General features: G+C 34.9%; 1 protein-coding gene across 1 annotated transcript; it reads left to right on the forward strand.

Moving 5' to 3' along the window:
• Window position 1: 1 nt before the first annotated feature.
• On the forward strand, window positions 2-15,319 carry TfIIB (transcription factor IIB). The gene is made up of 10 exons (XM_089250423.1): window positions 2-385; window positions 2,597-2,704; window positions 6,832-6,913; window positions 8,152-8,256; window positions 9,182-9,268; window positions 9,706-9,835; window positions 10,602-10,711; window positions 11,602-11,696; window positions 12,448-12,524; window positions 14,808-15,319. Exons 1-10 carry the CDS (start codon window positions 369-371, stop codon window positions 14,939-14,941), a joined length of 945 nt encoding a protein of 314 aa, XP_089106549.1. The 5' UTR covers window positions 2-368; the 3' UTR covers window positions 14,942-15,319.
• The last annotated feature ends 926 nt before the right edge of the window (window positions 15,320-16,245 follow it).

Here is a 16,245-nt window from a genome sequence, read left to right on the forward strand (position 1 = left end):
GGTTCTTGACGATATTGAAGGAGGTTTTTAAAGTAGGGAATATTTCAAACATCCAAAATTGGTGAAAACAAATTTTTTTTTAAAAATTATGAGAATTTTATATATTAAAATGAAAAAGTTAATTAATTATTGATTTAAAACATCATTTGGAATTTACACATGCGGTGGAAATGTTTATACGGGCTGTTAGGTCTTATCGCCCAAGCGACCTCATAGCATCACAGCTGATCATGTACTGCTGAGAACCTAGCACGTATAGTTGAATTAGAATTTTTCACGAGGAGAGGCATATTGAATGTGTTGTCAAAATAAAAAAATAACTTTTCATTCATTTGTGTAGAAAGTCTTGTTTCCAGGAAGGAAGAAGCATGGCTTCTACTTCAAGGTTGGTATCAACCAATATTCCAAATAATATATTTTTTAATTTAAAAAAAAACTGTGTACGAACATATGTATTTGTGATTATACGTCAGTCTTTATTGCAAATTTTTAGACATGATTTCATGTAAAATTGTAATTCAACAGTGCTGTCTTAACTCGTAGACCCTACCCAGGCATGTGGAGGGGGGTCCTCGATTGGCTTAATTCCGTCCCCTTTTTTGCAGGACAGTTACATTTTCCCCTCATTTTGAGTCTTGGGAACAGCGATTGCCTCAACCCCCCCCCCCCCCCCATATTTATTCACGCATGAGCTGATAATAGGCGGAGATAGACTTGGAAGTCTGGGGGGGGGGGGCACGATGATGATGATGTCGATTCATCTATACATATATGCATTAGATCTGTCGACTTCACCTTTGATGCCTCCCATCGTATCTCCGCCCATGAAGCTGAGGCAGACATCTTCAGCTGGGAATTAAAGACCAGGCAGATATTTTTAACTATGAATGGAGCTGAGGCAGACACCCAACTACAAATGAAGAGGCGGTTATCTTCAGTGAATGAAGCAGAGTCAGACACCTTAAGCTGTGAATGAAGCGGAGGCAGACATCATCAGTTGAAAATAAAGTCAAAGCGACCTCTCCAGCTACAAAAGAAGCGGAGGCAGACATATTCAGCTTCAAATTGAATGGAGGCCGATACAATCAGCTGTGAATGTAATGAGATACAATTAGGTTTGTTGAATCGTCCCATTTCCTGTATTTTACTAGACATAAGTTTTCTCTCATTTTTTGGCTCTTGGGAGGGGCATTGCCCCTCTCTGGATTGCTGGATGCCTCAGGTGCCTGACCCTTTGGGCATGGTGGGCCCCTCTATAGCATTAAAAACAAACAATGGTAATCGTCCTAGGCTGGGGCCCCTGTCACCCCCTCTAGTGTGGTGGGGGGGGGGTCCTTTATCACAATGAGATCTGGTATTTTGGTTTTCTAACCAAGTATGGGGAACTCTGGAAATTACTATGCCCACACAGTTAATGTTGTTGTAAGTGCCATGGCCCCAGGCTGGGATCTTGGGTCCCCGGTCAGATTCTTCAAATGCCTTCCAATAAGGAATTGATAATGTGAAAAAACAAAAAATGATAAGTATCATTATTGGCTGAAGTCCAGTCATCCACACCCTTGTGGAGTCCATGGTAAATACAGGTTCACATTCAACAGCACCATCTTGATACATGGGTTAACCTATACATCCAATCCAGTGAGATTAATGTCTTGGGAGGGGTGGCGAATTGTCTGAGTTTGTAAAATCGTCCCATATTTTACAGGACAAGCAAAGTTTTCTTTTATCATTCAGTTGTCCTGGGTAGGGTGATCATCCCTCACTGCTGGATTCATACCTGGTTCACTCGACTGCATAGGGTTCCATGATGACAAGATCTTTATCATGTTTTTCTATAGTAAGTATGTAATAAAGCTAGAGCAGTGGTTCTCAATCTTTGAAAGCCTGCGATTTGGTCAATTTAATTTTCCTAGTAAAAGGCCTAGTCATACACACGACTAATGGGGAGTAAATGGGAAAAACTTAAACGGTGAAATTACTCTTGGCCGAGTTCCAGGCTGCAGCCCAGAGGATGAGAAACGCTGGCATTAAAGATCTGGGTGCAATTGGGAGATACATTTTATGAAGAAAATTCTACTGGTGTCTTCGGGTAATCAAATCACCATCCCCTTGTGATATGAGTGATTACATCTCCACAGAGAGAGAGAGAGTGTGTATTCAGTTTTATACTTTGTAGGAAAAGTAAAGTGACATCTCTAAGTAGGTATGTAAATTGGTCAGCTGATCACTGACAGGTAGAGGGAAACCCAGAAACAGGGTCATCTTAATACATGGACTCGTTAGGATGCGACTTGAGGTCCTTTTGGTCTAGGGGGTGGGGTGTCTGATGATCTTAGATAGTGACTGGCATTAATTATAGGGGCGTCCTAATAAATTGCTCAGTCTGGGGACCTACGATACTGTTAAGATGGCTCTGCTTAAAACATCACTTCACCTGGGGGGGGGGGGATCTGTGATGCTATCATGACGATCCTGCATTCAATCTAATATCTGTTATATCACACTTTTCTCTAAAGCTCACTATTTTCTTATTTAATCATGTATATCATTGTTCTTTGTTTCTTATCCTTGCTTTCCCTTTGTTTCTTACACACAGGGACATGTCAAAAATATGCTGTCCATACCATCCAGAAGCGGTATTGATTGAAGACTACAGAGCTGGTGATATGATATGCCAAGAGTGCGGTCTTGTTGTTGGAGACAGGTACTACTTTTATCCTGAAATACCTATTAACCAAGTGATTTTAAAAAAACGTCTGGTTTTTTTTCAAAAAAATCACATAAAAGTGGTCTAAATATAATTTTTCCCCCTGAAAAATATCATATTGGTTTATTATTAGTCAAAATATTTCATTCTTTTCACATTTTCTATTCTTCGGGTACATTCTGATGTTATATCTTTAAATGCCGTAAGATGATATATATAAAATCTCATAAAAGTGGCCTGAACATAAATTTTCTTTCATATTAACTATCTTAGTTGCTGAAAATTATATACAGTACCAAAATTTCTTTCTTACTGTATTTCGTAACTTTGCATTACATTCTGATGCTCTATCTTAAGCAAATTCATGAATGAGGATTGCATCACACATATGTGGTGGTAGTGTATTATCTCATAGACTTTTTTTTTTACAAAGAAGTAGCAACAGTAGTGTGACTTCGCCATCATGCTAGGATAGGTGGTCTTATAATCCAAAAAGACACCAGTTGCTCCTAAAGGACAGAGACCTGTATATTAGTAGTTATATTAACTCAGACATTTTCATTTTCTTTCCAAAGGAAGCAGCACATCTTATACTGTATATCACCACCAGGCTTAATCAGTTCTACTATATAGTAGTAAAAGGCCGAAATTGGCCAGTTCATGAAGTGGCCAGTGATCCCTGTCAAAATAGTTTTCAGTTAGAAATTCTTTAGAATAGACTGGAACACCATTTGGTTAGAATGTACAGTAGTAAGTGATTTATTAAAAATGATCAGCTATATACTGGGTGATTATAATTAAAGTTCTGATTCCAAAACACGAATAAGAACTGCTAGTCAGGATAGCTTGAAAATTTGCATGGATCGATTGCATGAAGCAATAGAATTTTCTTTGGTGAAAGAAAAAAAAATTAAATGTTTGAGTAGACGATGCTGCACTTGACCAGTGGTATAATCTACTATTTTGCATAACCACATCATTTCGGCACTTAAACAGCATCAGTGTGTGAATAGCTGGGCTGGAAAGGCGACTAGAAAATTGGTTTTGTCACCTAAAATTCTATATGCATCATTGCTAAAATAAAGTGTAAGTATGAAAAAAAAATTTTTTGATTTTGTTATAATGTGTCTTCCAACATGAGAATGGGTCATAAAGTTCCGGAAAAGTAAAAAAAAAGACTTTTTCTTGGCTGGGGGGAGGGGGAGGAAACATGCTCGCTCTTAACAAATTTGGCTGGCAGCTAAATTTTTTTTCCTATTTGTCCAGCCCCGGTGGATAACACAACTTTTATCAAGATGCACATTGCAACACCAGCAAAGCAGCTGCTAAAGAACCATATTGACAACCAACTGGCCGCTATGTTCATCTGACAGGTGAACGTTACTGTAACCCTTGCAACTTTTGGCTTTGGGGATACCCCAAAATGTTATATGCAGTGGTCAGATTGCAAACTTTGGTGAATTGAAAACACATCCACTTCATTACCATGATATAGGCCTACACTGATCTGTTGTTGAACAAGAATTTTTGTTCTTCCACCTCACAGCCAGAACATGGTGCACAACATATTTAACATTTCTTGTGTAAGTTATAGTTTGTTTAAATGGTTTCATTTTTGTGATGTTTCCATGAATTTTGAAATCGTGCCATGCTAATTGCATTATCATTGTGCATTGACTGGCTATAATATCCATTCTGTGAGCAAATTTCCCATGTGCCGGATGACTTAAGTTTTTTTATATTTTAAATATTTCCCCCCCCCCCCCTTGACCATACAACATTCCATTGACTCAGGAACATTCATGCAAATTTTCAAGTCATTCTGACCTGTGGTTTTATTTAAGTGTTTTGAAATTGGAACTTTAGTTACAATCACCCTGTATATCGTAAATCATTGCTAATTAATCTGCATTAATTACACTTCATTAAACTTATTGTATTTGCCTATTTTTTATCATAGTTTTTGCAAAGTAACGTCCTAATTAAGCGTATTGAAAGTAACTGGAGAAAACACAACTTTATTATAGGGTTGATAATATTAAGGGAGAATACTCAAACACAAAATATTTCCTTGAGTTAAGCTATGAAATAACTAAATGTAAAAGTTGGTTTTTGTTAGAGTGTAAGAAATATTTGTTGCTTAATTAATGAGTGAATTGTATTAATTACATTAATAAACATTTTATTTTAATTATAAGAAGTTTGAATGATTTTTGTTTTTAATGTAAATGCTATTAAAAACAAAACCTAGGTTTTGGTTTTTAAAAAAAAAACCGAAGGTTTTTTACCAAAACTGGCTGTGTTTATCTTATTTATTAGAAACCTTATCTTTAAAATTTACCATAACTGGTGTTTTAATCATGGATGCACCAGTCATAGTAAGACAAACTTGAAAATATTCTATCGCTCGTTTATTATTTGATTGGGGGGTAAACAAATGTGTTTTATATACTTGGAGGGGAAGAGAGAATTCTCGCAGTGCACTAGTTGTGCTACCTAGTGAAAATGTTAGGGATCATTGCATCATAATGTAAGAGGTGATAAAAAAAAATTGTCATTTTTTATCAGAAAAAAAGTCCTGCAATAAATGCGAGCCACTGTTAGGTTTTAAAGCGATTTTCATTAGCATCGAGCATCATTCGCCAAAGTGCTTTCAACTTCATAATACCATGGTGATAAAAATTGGGGGTTGTGAAAGTCTGAGTGGCTGTCTTTTTCGCAAAGGATTTCACCATGAAGGCAGAGATTTATACAGGAGGAAGTTTGAAGAGCAGGTGCCCCTCCCCCTTTCCAAAAGAAGAAAGATTTAAAAAAAAAAATATTAAAAAATGAAATGTATTAAAGTAAACAAATCTCAGTATATTAATTAAATCAATTTCTTTCAAATTAAAATGTTACTTTTTAGAAGGTTAAAAAAAAACCTCACAATCGTCAGTTCAGGGATTTCTACTTCTACACGAAAACTAAGATTACAGTAGGTCCTGTCAGTGCAGTCTTAATGCATGGGCCCACCCTGGGACTCATACAAATGAGATCTGGTTGAAATTTTGAAGAGTAAGCATGCAAACTTGCCTGGTAGGGTTTCAGAAAAATCATTTGGCCCAGGGGCGCCCATGATGCTCTTAAGATGACCCTACGACCTTTGTATCAAGATGTTTGTCTAGGGACTAGAAGAGGTGATAATCTTCAGGGCATAAGCGTATACAGGCTCTTTGATTGGGGTTGGGGGAAAATCGCTTCTGCTCTGTATCCACCTATGCTACAAGGTTCAAAGAATAGTCATAGAAGACATTGTCTCTTAGTAAAGCTACTTAATGGTTTTTCTGGTAACCCACTACAAATTTGGCCTAGTATTATCATGATGGTACAATACATCATTTGTAACTAGCCAATACTGTCTGCTTTTGCTTCAGCACTTGCTATGCATATTTTAATTGCTACAAAAAATCTAGTGATGCTACAATTGATGCTATAATATTAAATTGCTACAAAAAGTCTACAGTGATGGTTGTATTGTTGGTAGCAGCATTTCAGGGCTATAACTAGAAGTCTGGGTCATTTTTGTCTGGGAAGAGGAGGCAACCATAATTTTTCTGCTGATACTGTAAAGTAGATGTTTTTATAACATTATTTTTTATTTCCCGTAAAATCGGCTACCCCCACTCCCTCAAGGTTGTTAGATGGAATAACTGTCCTCTCCCCCTCTAGTTCAGGCTCGGCTGCTCTTGGTGCACTTTTCCGACAAGTTCACTGTATTTCCCAGACTTTGCATTGCCACATTATCTGCTCTTCCATTCTTTGGAAATCCTTTGTAAATGAGGCAGGAGTGCAACAAGCACTCACAGACTGCTTGGCATCTTCAGACTTCCCAACTTTACTGCCAAGGCATTGTACAGCTGGAGGTACATGCTAACAAAAACTGCTGGATGCTGATAGGGGTAACTTTGAAGACAATAAAAAAATCACAATAACTTTGTGTTACCTCGTAGCTTCTAAGTGAAAAATAAAATGAAAATAGATCATCCCCAAAAAAATCATGTTTAATCTTGCTTAATCTTTTTACCTCAATTATCCTAGATGTTACATAGAGGGCTTATAGTTTTTCTTTTTCATTCTTCTTGCAGAGTCATTGATGTTGGTTCAGAATGGAGAACATTTAGTAATGACAAAGCTGACAGCGACCCATCTCGAGTTGGTGCTGCAGAGGTAAATATTTATAAATGGGATATGTTTCTCAAAAAACCTCGTGAACACTATATAAAGTGTATAATTCACATACACACAAAAGTTGACAGGAAAAATAACCTTGTATTTTTAACCTTTTACCAGTTGAATTTATATTGATTTTTATAATTTCTCCCTTTTATTCACCTTCTGATGCTTCAATTTAGACATGTCAATCTAAAAATTCAAGTAAAAATTTTTTCTCTCTGTCTTCTGGACTTGCCCATGTCCATTGAAGCAACCTTAAAATTAACAAAAAAATTTATTCTCCTTTAAAAGTAGGTGATTTAAAAAAAAAAAATTAGTGGCATATGTGTTGAAACAATTGAAATTTTTGTTTTGTAAATTAAGTTTGGGACATCTTCAGGAGAAAAAAAATCAAGTGCTTTCATGAACAAGAATTTTTTTTTTCTGATTAATCAAACTGACGTTCCCCAATTGGGAACATTGGCTGTCAAAAGGTTAGGTAAATAATAAATATGGCTATTTAATAAACAGACACATTATGGTATAATTTCAGCTTTTATACCTGTCTGTGCTCATTTCATCATGTTATATTTGGCCTCAATGCAGGAATTCAAATGATTGAGTAGCATATTTCATCTTTATGAAGGTTTTTACAGCTGGCTGATGTGATGAGTTTTAGGAAAGAGAGAAAATTCAACTGCCCTTGACACTAGACTACAAAGGCAACGAATACCTTAATCTTTCCTTAGAGCTCGTGTGCACTGAATGGGACTGTACATGTATGGTCGGACCTAATTCAGGCCAAAGCTCACAATTGCTGATACTGCCACCAGATGGCGACTTATCAGAGGATGTCACTCTTCGTTATCCATACAAATGTTTTTAACAGCTGGCTGATGTAAAGATGATTTTTAGGCAAGAAAAAATTCAACTGACCTTGCAGGCAATTGAATGACATCAATTGCTACCGCTGCTGTGCAGAAAAATTTACTTTCATTGGCTGTGTGTTATGTAATTGACCATTACAAAAAAATTTGATACGTCACAAAAATTCAAAATATAACTCCCTAAATATCAGTCCAATTTTAAAAACAAAATAATTTTCTACATTAGTTTTTCACAAGGAATCGCGTGTAATGGGTGGTCGATAGCATCCATCCTGTATACAGAACATATTTAAGCATTTGATTCAATTGAGTTTGCCTTTTCAATTACTTTTCTTGTTAATATAGTAAACATTCTTTTCCTTTCAGAATCCTCTGCTCAATGGAAGTGATTTATCCACTGTGATTGGTAGAGCAACTGGAGATGCCAGTTTTGATGAATCTGGTGCTGCTAAATATCAAAACAGAAGAACGGTGAGTTACGTTTTACATGAATCATGTTAGTTTTTTTCATTATGATGACATGATTATATTTATGTGTTTTGACTTTTAAACAATTTCAAACCTTGTTAAGAATTTTTTAGTTAATATACTATCTGTGTATTAAAAAAGAAATATTATAAAATGGAAATTATATAATATCCATTTTGATTCAAATACTCTATTGATGATCTCATATTTACTGAAAAATTTTCTGGCAATGCAAAATCAAAGTTAAAACATGGATAAAAGTAAATGATGTGAAAAAAATATAAATTAATGATATACTCTGTTAATAATATACTATGAATAGTTAATTCATTGGTTGTGGATTTAGACTTCTGTAGAAACTACTTTGCTGAAAATTACTGCCATGCATCAGAAATTTTTCTATTAACTAGAAAAAAAAAATATCCAAATCTGTATGTGCACGTCTCCCATTTCTGTAGTTATTTTAGAATGAATTACAAATTTCTCCTTTTTAACAAACTCATGAAATCTCTTAATTGGGTGGGGCATGCATAATGCTTCTAGAAGATTTTAGCTTCACTTTTAGTAACACCATTATGCTTTTTTTATTACTCTTATTATATGGAAATTATCTTATTCCCTTTATTTACTGCATATTTTCAGGAATGAACTAAATTTATCTAACTTTAATTCTTTTTTTTTTAACCCTTCAAGCGGTATTGACAAGATAACTCGCTTCTTTAAAAGCCTCTTATTTTAGCATTGACAAGCACAGATATTTTGTAAAGTTGATTTCTCAATGGAACAATTTTCTCTACAGACTTTGCACCTACTGAGAATTGGAAGAAACCCTACTCACTAAAGTTGCAGCGCCTTGTAAGGGAATTAGTGATGTCTGCTATGTTGTTTAAAAGGTTAAAGTAACATTTCTGTCATAATTTTTTTTCAGATGAGCAGTTCTGATAGAGCACTTATCAATGCATTCCGTGAAATAACAAACATGGCTGACAGAATAAATCTCCCTAAGACTATTGTGGTAAGCATGAATTTCATTTTTTCACCCCAGCTATTCTTTTTCTAACTAAAAATAGGTTAAACACTCTAGGACATTTAATTCACATTGTATTCATAACAGTTATACAAATACAGTTCAGGCAATGTGGGTAAGGGGTTAATTTTTTTGTTTTCATATCAACAAACTATATCATTTTGCATAAATTTTAACTATTAATTTTGAGTATATCAATATAAGCTGCATGTTGAACATTCATACTTTTAAAAAAATAGATTTTTTCTGGTGTATTGTAATATTTGTTTTTGTATGTAATATGGCCATTGGATTACATACAAAATTATTAAATTGATTTTGTATGTATTATTGTCAGACTTGGAATTTAAAAGTCAATTATTTCTTGTCTCTAATGAACTCTGTTAGAATTTTATTTTTCTTGCTTAATATTTTTAAATTTGTAGGACAGAGCAAATAGCCTCTTTAAGCAAGTCCATGATGGCAAGACCCTGAAAGGGCGCAGCAATGATGCCATTGCTTCCTCTTGCTTATACATTGCATGTCGACAGGATGGTGTTCCTCGAACATTTAAAGGTATTGTGCATGCTTGTCTGTATGTTCTCTATACAAATCTATGATTTTAGACTGATCTCTGCCAAGTTTTATGAAATATATATATATACGACTTTAAAAGTTCACCAGAGTCTGTGCAAATGCCAGAAATACGCGAAAAAAAACTTTCGGACGATAATAGTTCTTAGGTCTCAACAATGATTTTGCTTGCTGTGGCTCACAAACAATGTGTTTGAGACATGTTTATTTCTTTAAAATGGTTTGTCACTTCTTTGATGCTCCCATTGTATGGGGAAAACTCAGGCAGCGGTACATATTATATCTAGTAGCAATAAAATGATTTGTTATAAACTACTTGGTATATCGGATACAATTTTTTCATTTTTATTCACAGATATAACAAGCAATGATTGATATCAGAAAATACTAGACTTATTTAATTCGTTAATTTAAACCAAGTTTCACTTAACTATTTTCTGTCCACCATAATTTAGAAGGGGGGGGGGTGAATTTCTACTCTAAATTTTTCCATTTTGCTGTGTCTGACGCTTTTGTCATCCTAGTTGACTCCAGTCAATTTTTGGATCTCATCGATCCATCTTGTGTTTGGACACCTTCTCAGACGTTTAACCCTACTGGGTGTACTAATCCAGAATATTTGTGGTCCATCTGCTGTCCTGTTTTATTGCAATATGTCCAGCTTATTTCCATTTTAAACTTTTAAAATGTAATGTTTAATAGTTTCACTGTATAATTAATATTAATTATTTTTATCTTTTGTTATTAGAGATCTGTGCAGTTTCCAAAGTTTCAAAGAAAGAAATCGGACGTTGTTTCAAGCTCATCTTAAAAGCACTAGAGACAAGTGTTGACTTGATCACCACGGGAGATTTTATGGTAACTCTTTTCCAGTCATAAGAATTTTTATCGTGAAAATAAGTGCAATGTACGTTGGCATAATAATTGAATATTTGTTGAACATAATACTGTAAATACGGTACTGTGATACCTTGGCTAACAAAGATAGTTCGTTCCTTAATCTAATGCTGAAATCTTCATTAACCGAAACAAGATTTCCCATGGGTTTCTATGGAAAATTGTTTAATTCAGTCTAGTTAGCGATTTATAAATTTAAAGATAATTTTTATAAAATAAACCAAGAAGCACTGTGAAAAATAAGTAAATAAATAAAAAATAAAAGCTGACAGAAGGCTGAGATAAACAACTTCACAATTGAATGAAAGAATTTATAGGAAGATGAGGAGCTGAAGACCTTCAATTTTGCACTCAGTCAGATTTGTAGATGTCCCTCTATATGATGCGGTCAGCTCATTTCTGTCTGTGTTTCTTACAAAGAAAAGATAAGCTCCTAGAGAATGTCTAGATCATTCAGTTTGCAGCTAAGAGTCTTATCTTCTGCACTGAAAACATTCAAGTCTAGGCTCACTTTTTCAAACACATTTTCTCTTAGCTTATTTTCTTTCACTTTACATGAAATGGCTCTGAGGCTTTCAGAAAGAAAAATTGAGATACATATCTGGAAAGTTATTGATTCAGATAATAAATCAAGCTTGAGTAACAGTTATTCTGACACAGCTAACAATTGAATCCACATCCGTCAAAACATTTGCTAGCAGAGGTAAATATACTGCAAAAAAAATTTTAATTAACCGAGAAATTTGCATGCTGAGGTATCACTGTATTGGAAAAATATGTAATCATTTATTGATTATTCCAAAAATTGTTTAATTTCTGTTTTTCTCACATTGACTTGTATTTCCTTCCAGTCTCGTTTCTGTAGCAACCTGGGATTACCACATAACGTACAACGTGCAGCAACACACATTGCCAGAAAGGCTGTTGAGATGGACATCGTTCCTGGGTAAATTAACATTTTGTTGTCATTTTATTGGTTCATTTCTTTTAAAATTTCAAACAGCACCAGTTCAAATTGGCTGAAAGAACACATTCTCATCTGATCTCCAAAATTAAGCAGCACCCTAAGTGGTTAGTACTTGGGTGGGTGACCACCTGGAAACAGTGCGTGCTGTTGGCATTACCTTTTGCATAATTCAGCCCCCTCCGCATGAAAGGGTTACCTGCGGGACAGAGCCTGTGTCATATCTGTTCCTACAGTTCAGATAAGGAAAATATCTTGTGATGGGTTTTATCAGTAGATTTAATTTTTTCTGTAAATTGGATTTAATTCGTAGATGATGAGCTTAGTAGGCTACTGAATCATTTATTAATATTTTCAACACATTAATTTCTAGGGGGGGGGGTTTCTTCAGTTATGGCATATTTCTTACCATTTCAGGGGCCATTCAAGTATTACGTCATCATCGATGGGGGGTTTCGATTTGCTGACTTTTGATGACGAGGGGGGGGGGTTTGGATAATGCTTACGTCAGCAACCACCCTTTATGAAAATATGAGTTAGGATTCAGAGGGGCAAAATTTTGCTGACAAAGGGGGGGGGGTCAGTGCTTTGCTGACTTTTGCTGACGGGGGGGGGGGGTCAAAAATGGCTAAAAATTTGCTTACGTAATACTTGAATGACCCCTAAAAGTTATTTAATATTGACTGTTATTCAAAAATTTCATAGTTATCATTTTTCTTGCTTTTGAATTTAGCCGAAGTCCAATTTCGGTGGCCGCAGCTGCAATTTACATGGCATCGCAAGCATCAGAAGACAAGAGGACACAAAAAGGTTTGTAAGAAACAGTCTTGATATAGTAAAGCTCATCCATATCTAACATTTCTACTCATAAACGTGGGCAGAGAGATACAGGCCTCATGGGGGGGGGGGGAAGGTGGTGTAAGGGATTTTATATATGTCTCCCTTCTATCATCAACAGTCTTTGTTTATGATTTCAAAACCACTTTTGAACCTATACTTTGGTCTAGTAGTATCCCAAAATATGGAGTCTTCTGGGGACTGAGGATATATAGTGTGGAAAAGAAGTATGTGCAGGAGTCTTTTCAGCCAAAATCTGAGTCTGTTTTCCAAACCTTTCACAAAATTCTGAATCTGAAAAACAAACCATTCACAGAAAACAAATTAACGGAACCATAAACTCTGCATTTTGTTTTATGAATACATAAAACAAATAAAATAAACTAGTTTGTTTCATTTTCCCCAAAATTAGTGACCATCTTAATGAAAATAAGGAATTTTGTTTTGAAAAAAATAGGACCCTATCCGAGAAAAGCTTGAGCCGACCTCCTGTTGAGGCTCTAGATCAGCGATTCTCAAAGTGAGCTATATTATCTGTTAGAGGTGAAGATACAGGTATAATATACACAATATACAGTAGATCCTACTTATAGCATTCCCACTTAATATGTTTTTCTTGCTTAGTGGACTTATTTTTGTCATCTCAACTCTTACTAATACTCATTGAAATTTCCCGTAAAAACGTTATAAGTGGGATTCACTGTAGCATCTTAGTCATAGGCAGAGATAGACTTGAAAGTCTGGGGAGGGGATGGCACGATGATGTCAATTCGTATATACATATACATTAAATCAGTTGACTCCACCTTTGATCTTGGGAGGCCCCATGACCCCGTATCTCTGCCCATGCTTATAGTATGGAAGAGAAAATTTTTCGTGAAAGAGGGGGAAAATAGAAAAAATACATTTATAACACTCTTGGGGCTCTAGTGTTCTCACTCACATTTCCTCATATTAGAACATTAGTGTTTCATGATCGAAAACAGTGGTTCTAAACTGAAATGTTGCTTCTCAAAATGAATTTCAATTTGAATTCTGTACCCCCAGTGGGTTTCAAATTGCAATCTTGCACCCCCTTTGAACAATAATTATCTATAGAATAAACAACTCGTATGTGATTTTCCCCATCTCTTCCCCTTCGTTAAAAACGACTGAGTTAGTTTTTAATACACATTGAGCACTTATGTATGAAAGTAAAAAAAATATATTCTTGCATGTGTATATATATATGTAAATGAGTATTTACAACATGACTTGATGTACACCAAACCTGAATAGCCGCACCTAGGTTTCCATCACTTACGTGATTTCAAACATTCCCAAAGGATAGATGCAACTGGAAAGCACAGTCTCAGAAACTTTCACTGAAAACATTGATGCCATCTCGCAGCAGAAGAGAAAATCAACAATAAATAAAATACAGTGGCCTCTCACTTATGCATCAGTGCAAGGGAACAAGAAAAAAAACCCCAGAAATAAGAGAGTCACATACAGGTCATTGTTTACCTATATCTTTGACTGGGAGTTCAGATAATTGTCTTATAAATGAGATAAATGTACAAGTGAGGAATCACTTTATGTAACTAAACATTGATTAGTCAGTTAATCTTGATAACACTTAAGTTTTAAAATGCTGTTGGGTTTTGGGGCACACACAGGGTGCCCGTATAAGAATTTAATATTTTTATTTTAATAACTATACAACCCCTTGCAACATAAATGACATATCTGAGTACTACTTGATATTTGGATGCTTTTTATAATTGGAAGTGTACCTATAGGATTAGCGGTTTGCCAGTAACATGTGATATGTCCTGTTATCTGTGTACCCTGCATATCTTAGCCATTTTTCCTAGATTGTGGGAGGTGGATAGTTTAGATCACCATGTGATGCATTCATTAAAAACTGAAGCATCAGGCATTCAAGCTTTTTTGTCGTGAAGTCGATGCTGATTTTTTTCTAGGAAACAACAGTCTGGCTTACATACACTGGGTGCAAAGTTGCATCATAATGAAAAAATTAGTGTTGGGGGAAGAAACTTTTGGAAGTTGTGTCAGTTCATCTTCCAACTTAGAAATAGACTACCAAGTTCCTAATGATAAAAAAACGCTTTGATCCTAAGAAATTTGGCTGATGCCTAAATTTTTCAAATCCCAATTTACAGTTTAAAGTTGAAAAGATAATGTGAAATTTTTCCCTTTAATTTATTAATGAAAAAATTGAAATGATTGTAAGATTTGTTTTTTCTTCTTCAGACATTGGAGATACGGCAGGTGTTGCTGATGTTACCATAAGACAGTCATACAAGTTGATGTATTCTCAAGCTGCTCAGTTATTTCCAGACGGCTTCAAATTTTTCACACCAGTTGATCAATTGCCTCAGCTTTGAAGAAATCAAATATTATTCCAAAAAACCTTCCATAATCTCGTGGCAAAGCTCCCATTTTTTTTCCTTCAAAAATCTGGGTTTATGTTATCTTCTCATATGAACGATGAATTTGCTTCTTTAGCACATATTTGATTTAGATTATATTATTGTGAGCTAACGTAAACAGCTACTAAGTAGCTTAATTGTGAGTTCACACACTCCATTTTTCTCTTAACAAATTATCAATTGAAAGATGTTTAAATCGCCATAATCAAGGCAGAACTATTTTCAGTATTTATATTCATGTGAAATTTATTGCCAATATTATGTCCTACTATATGGCCTTTTTTTCATCAAACATTTCATAAATATCATGGATAATAAATGAATTTTCTAATACTTGAGTTTTTTCCCCTTTTGCTGTTGAGAAGTGACCAAACTTCAATTATTGGTCAGCAACATTGAAAACATTGGGAGAAAATTTCTGGAAGGACATAGTGTCGTCTTCATGACGTTCATTTTTTAAATTATTTTTTAAACTATGTACATGATGATCGCAAAAGCAATATTGCCTATTGCAGCATTATTTTTTAAAGAATTGCTAATTCTTTAAAAAATTAAACACCTCCCAATCAGGGCTGGATAAATCTTTTTCATAGGGTGTGTGAAAGTTTTAACCGGTAATGTATTTTTTTTCCACCTCATGCATTTTGATGCTGCCATATACAGTGGAATCTCGTGTATACGATGCTCAAGAGGTGGGGTCAAAACAGTGTATAAATTTATGTCCTAAAACGGAGACTTCTTTGCAAAAAAAAATAAAAAAATAACTTCCCTTCCCAACAAAATATCATAAAATTCTCTGCATTTGATTGCATCTGTAATTTTGTTATAAGAATAAATCATTTCACATACACATACCTAGGAAAAGAAATTTTTTTTTTTTAAATCACATTTCTAATTGCAACTTGGTCTTTCATTTCATTTCTCTGCTTTATGATTGTTTTCGCAGTTAAAATGGATATTCAATTGTTTTGTATGATCAACTTTTATCAATTTAAAATTCTTGTCGGATTCTTCCAAAATTTAATTTTTTCAGAGAAAGCATCTTTTGTTTTTCTGGACATTGTGAACGGTGGATTTAGCACAGCCAGCAAGCTAAGCACCACAACGAAAGAGAATTCCACAGGAAATAATTGAAAGAACTGATACAGAACTATGTGTATCTTTTATTGGCATACCTGTACCATTCAAAATGCTTACAATAGACTTTTCCCCCACCCTATGGCGATAACATTGAAACATTGGTAGAAAATTTCTAGAAG

The sequence above is a fragment of the Pholcus phalangioides genome, unplaced genomic scaffold (assembly GCF_987345545.1).
Source record: "Pholcus phalangioides strain wild (caught in Gottingen) unplaced genomic scaffold, Ppha-v1.0 ptg000024l_1, whole genome shotgun sequence".
Classification (NCBI taxonomy): Eukaryota; Metazoa; Arthropoda; class Arachnida; order Araneae; family Pholcidae; genus Pholcus; species Pholcus phalangioides.

What these genes read in the sequence shown, in the direction of transcription:
- TfIIB (XM_089250423.1), top strand. An exon ending in ATCTCCCTAAGACTATTGTG is followed by an intron (nt 9,269 to 9,705) that starts GTAAGCATGAAT and finishes TTAAATTTGTAG; the next exon opens with GACAGAGCAAATAGCCTCTT. An exon ending in TCACCACGGGAGATTTTATG is followed by an intron (nt 10,712 to 11,601) that starts GTAACTCTTTTC and finishes ATTTCCTTCCAG; the next exon opens with TCTCGTTTCTGTAGCAACCT.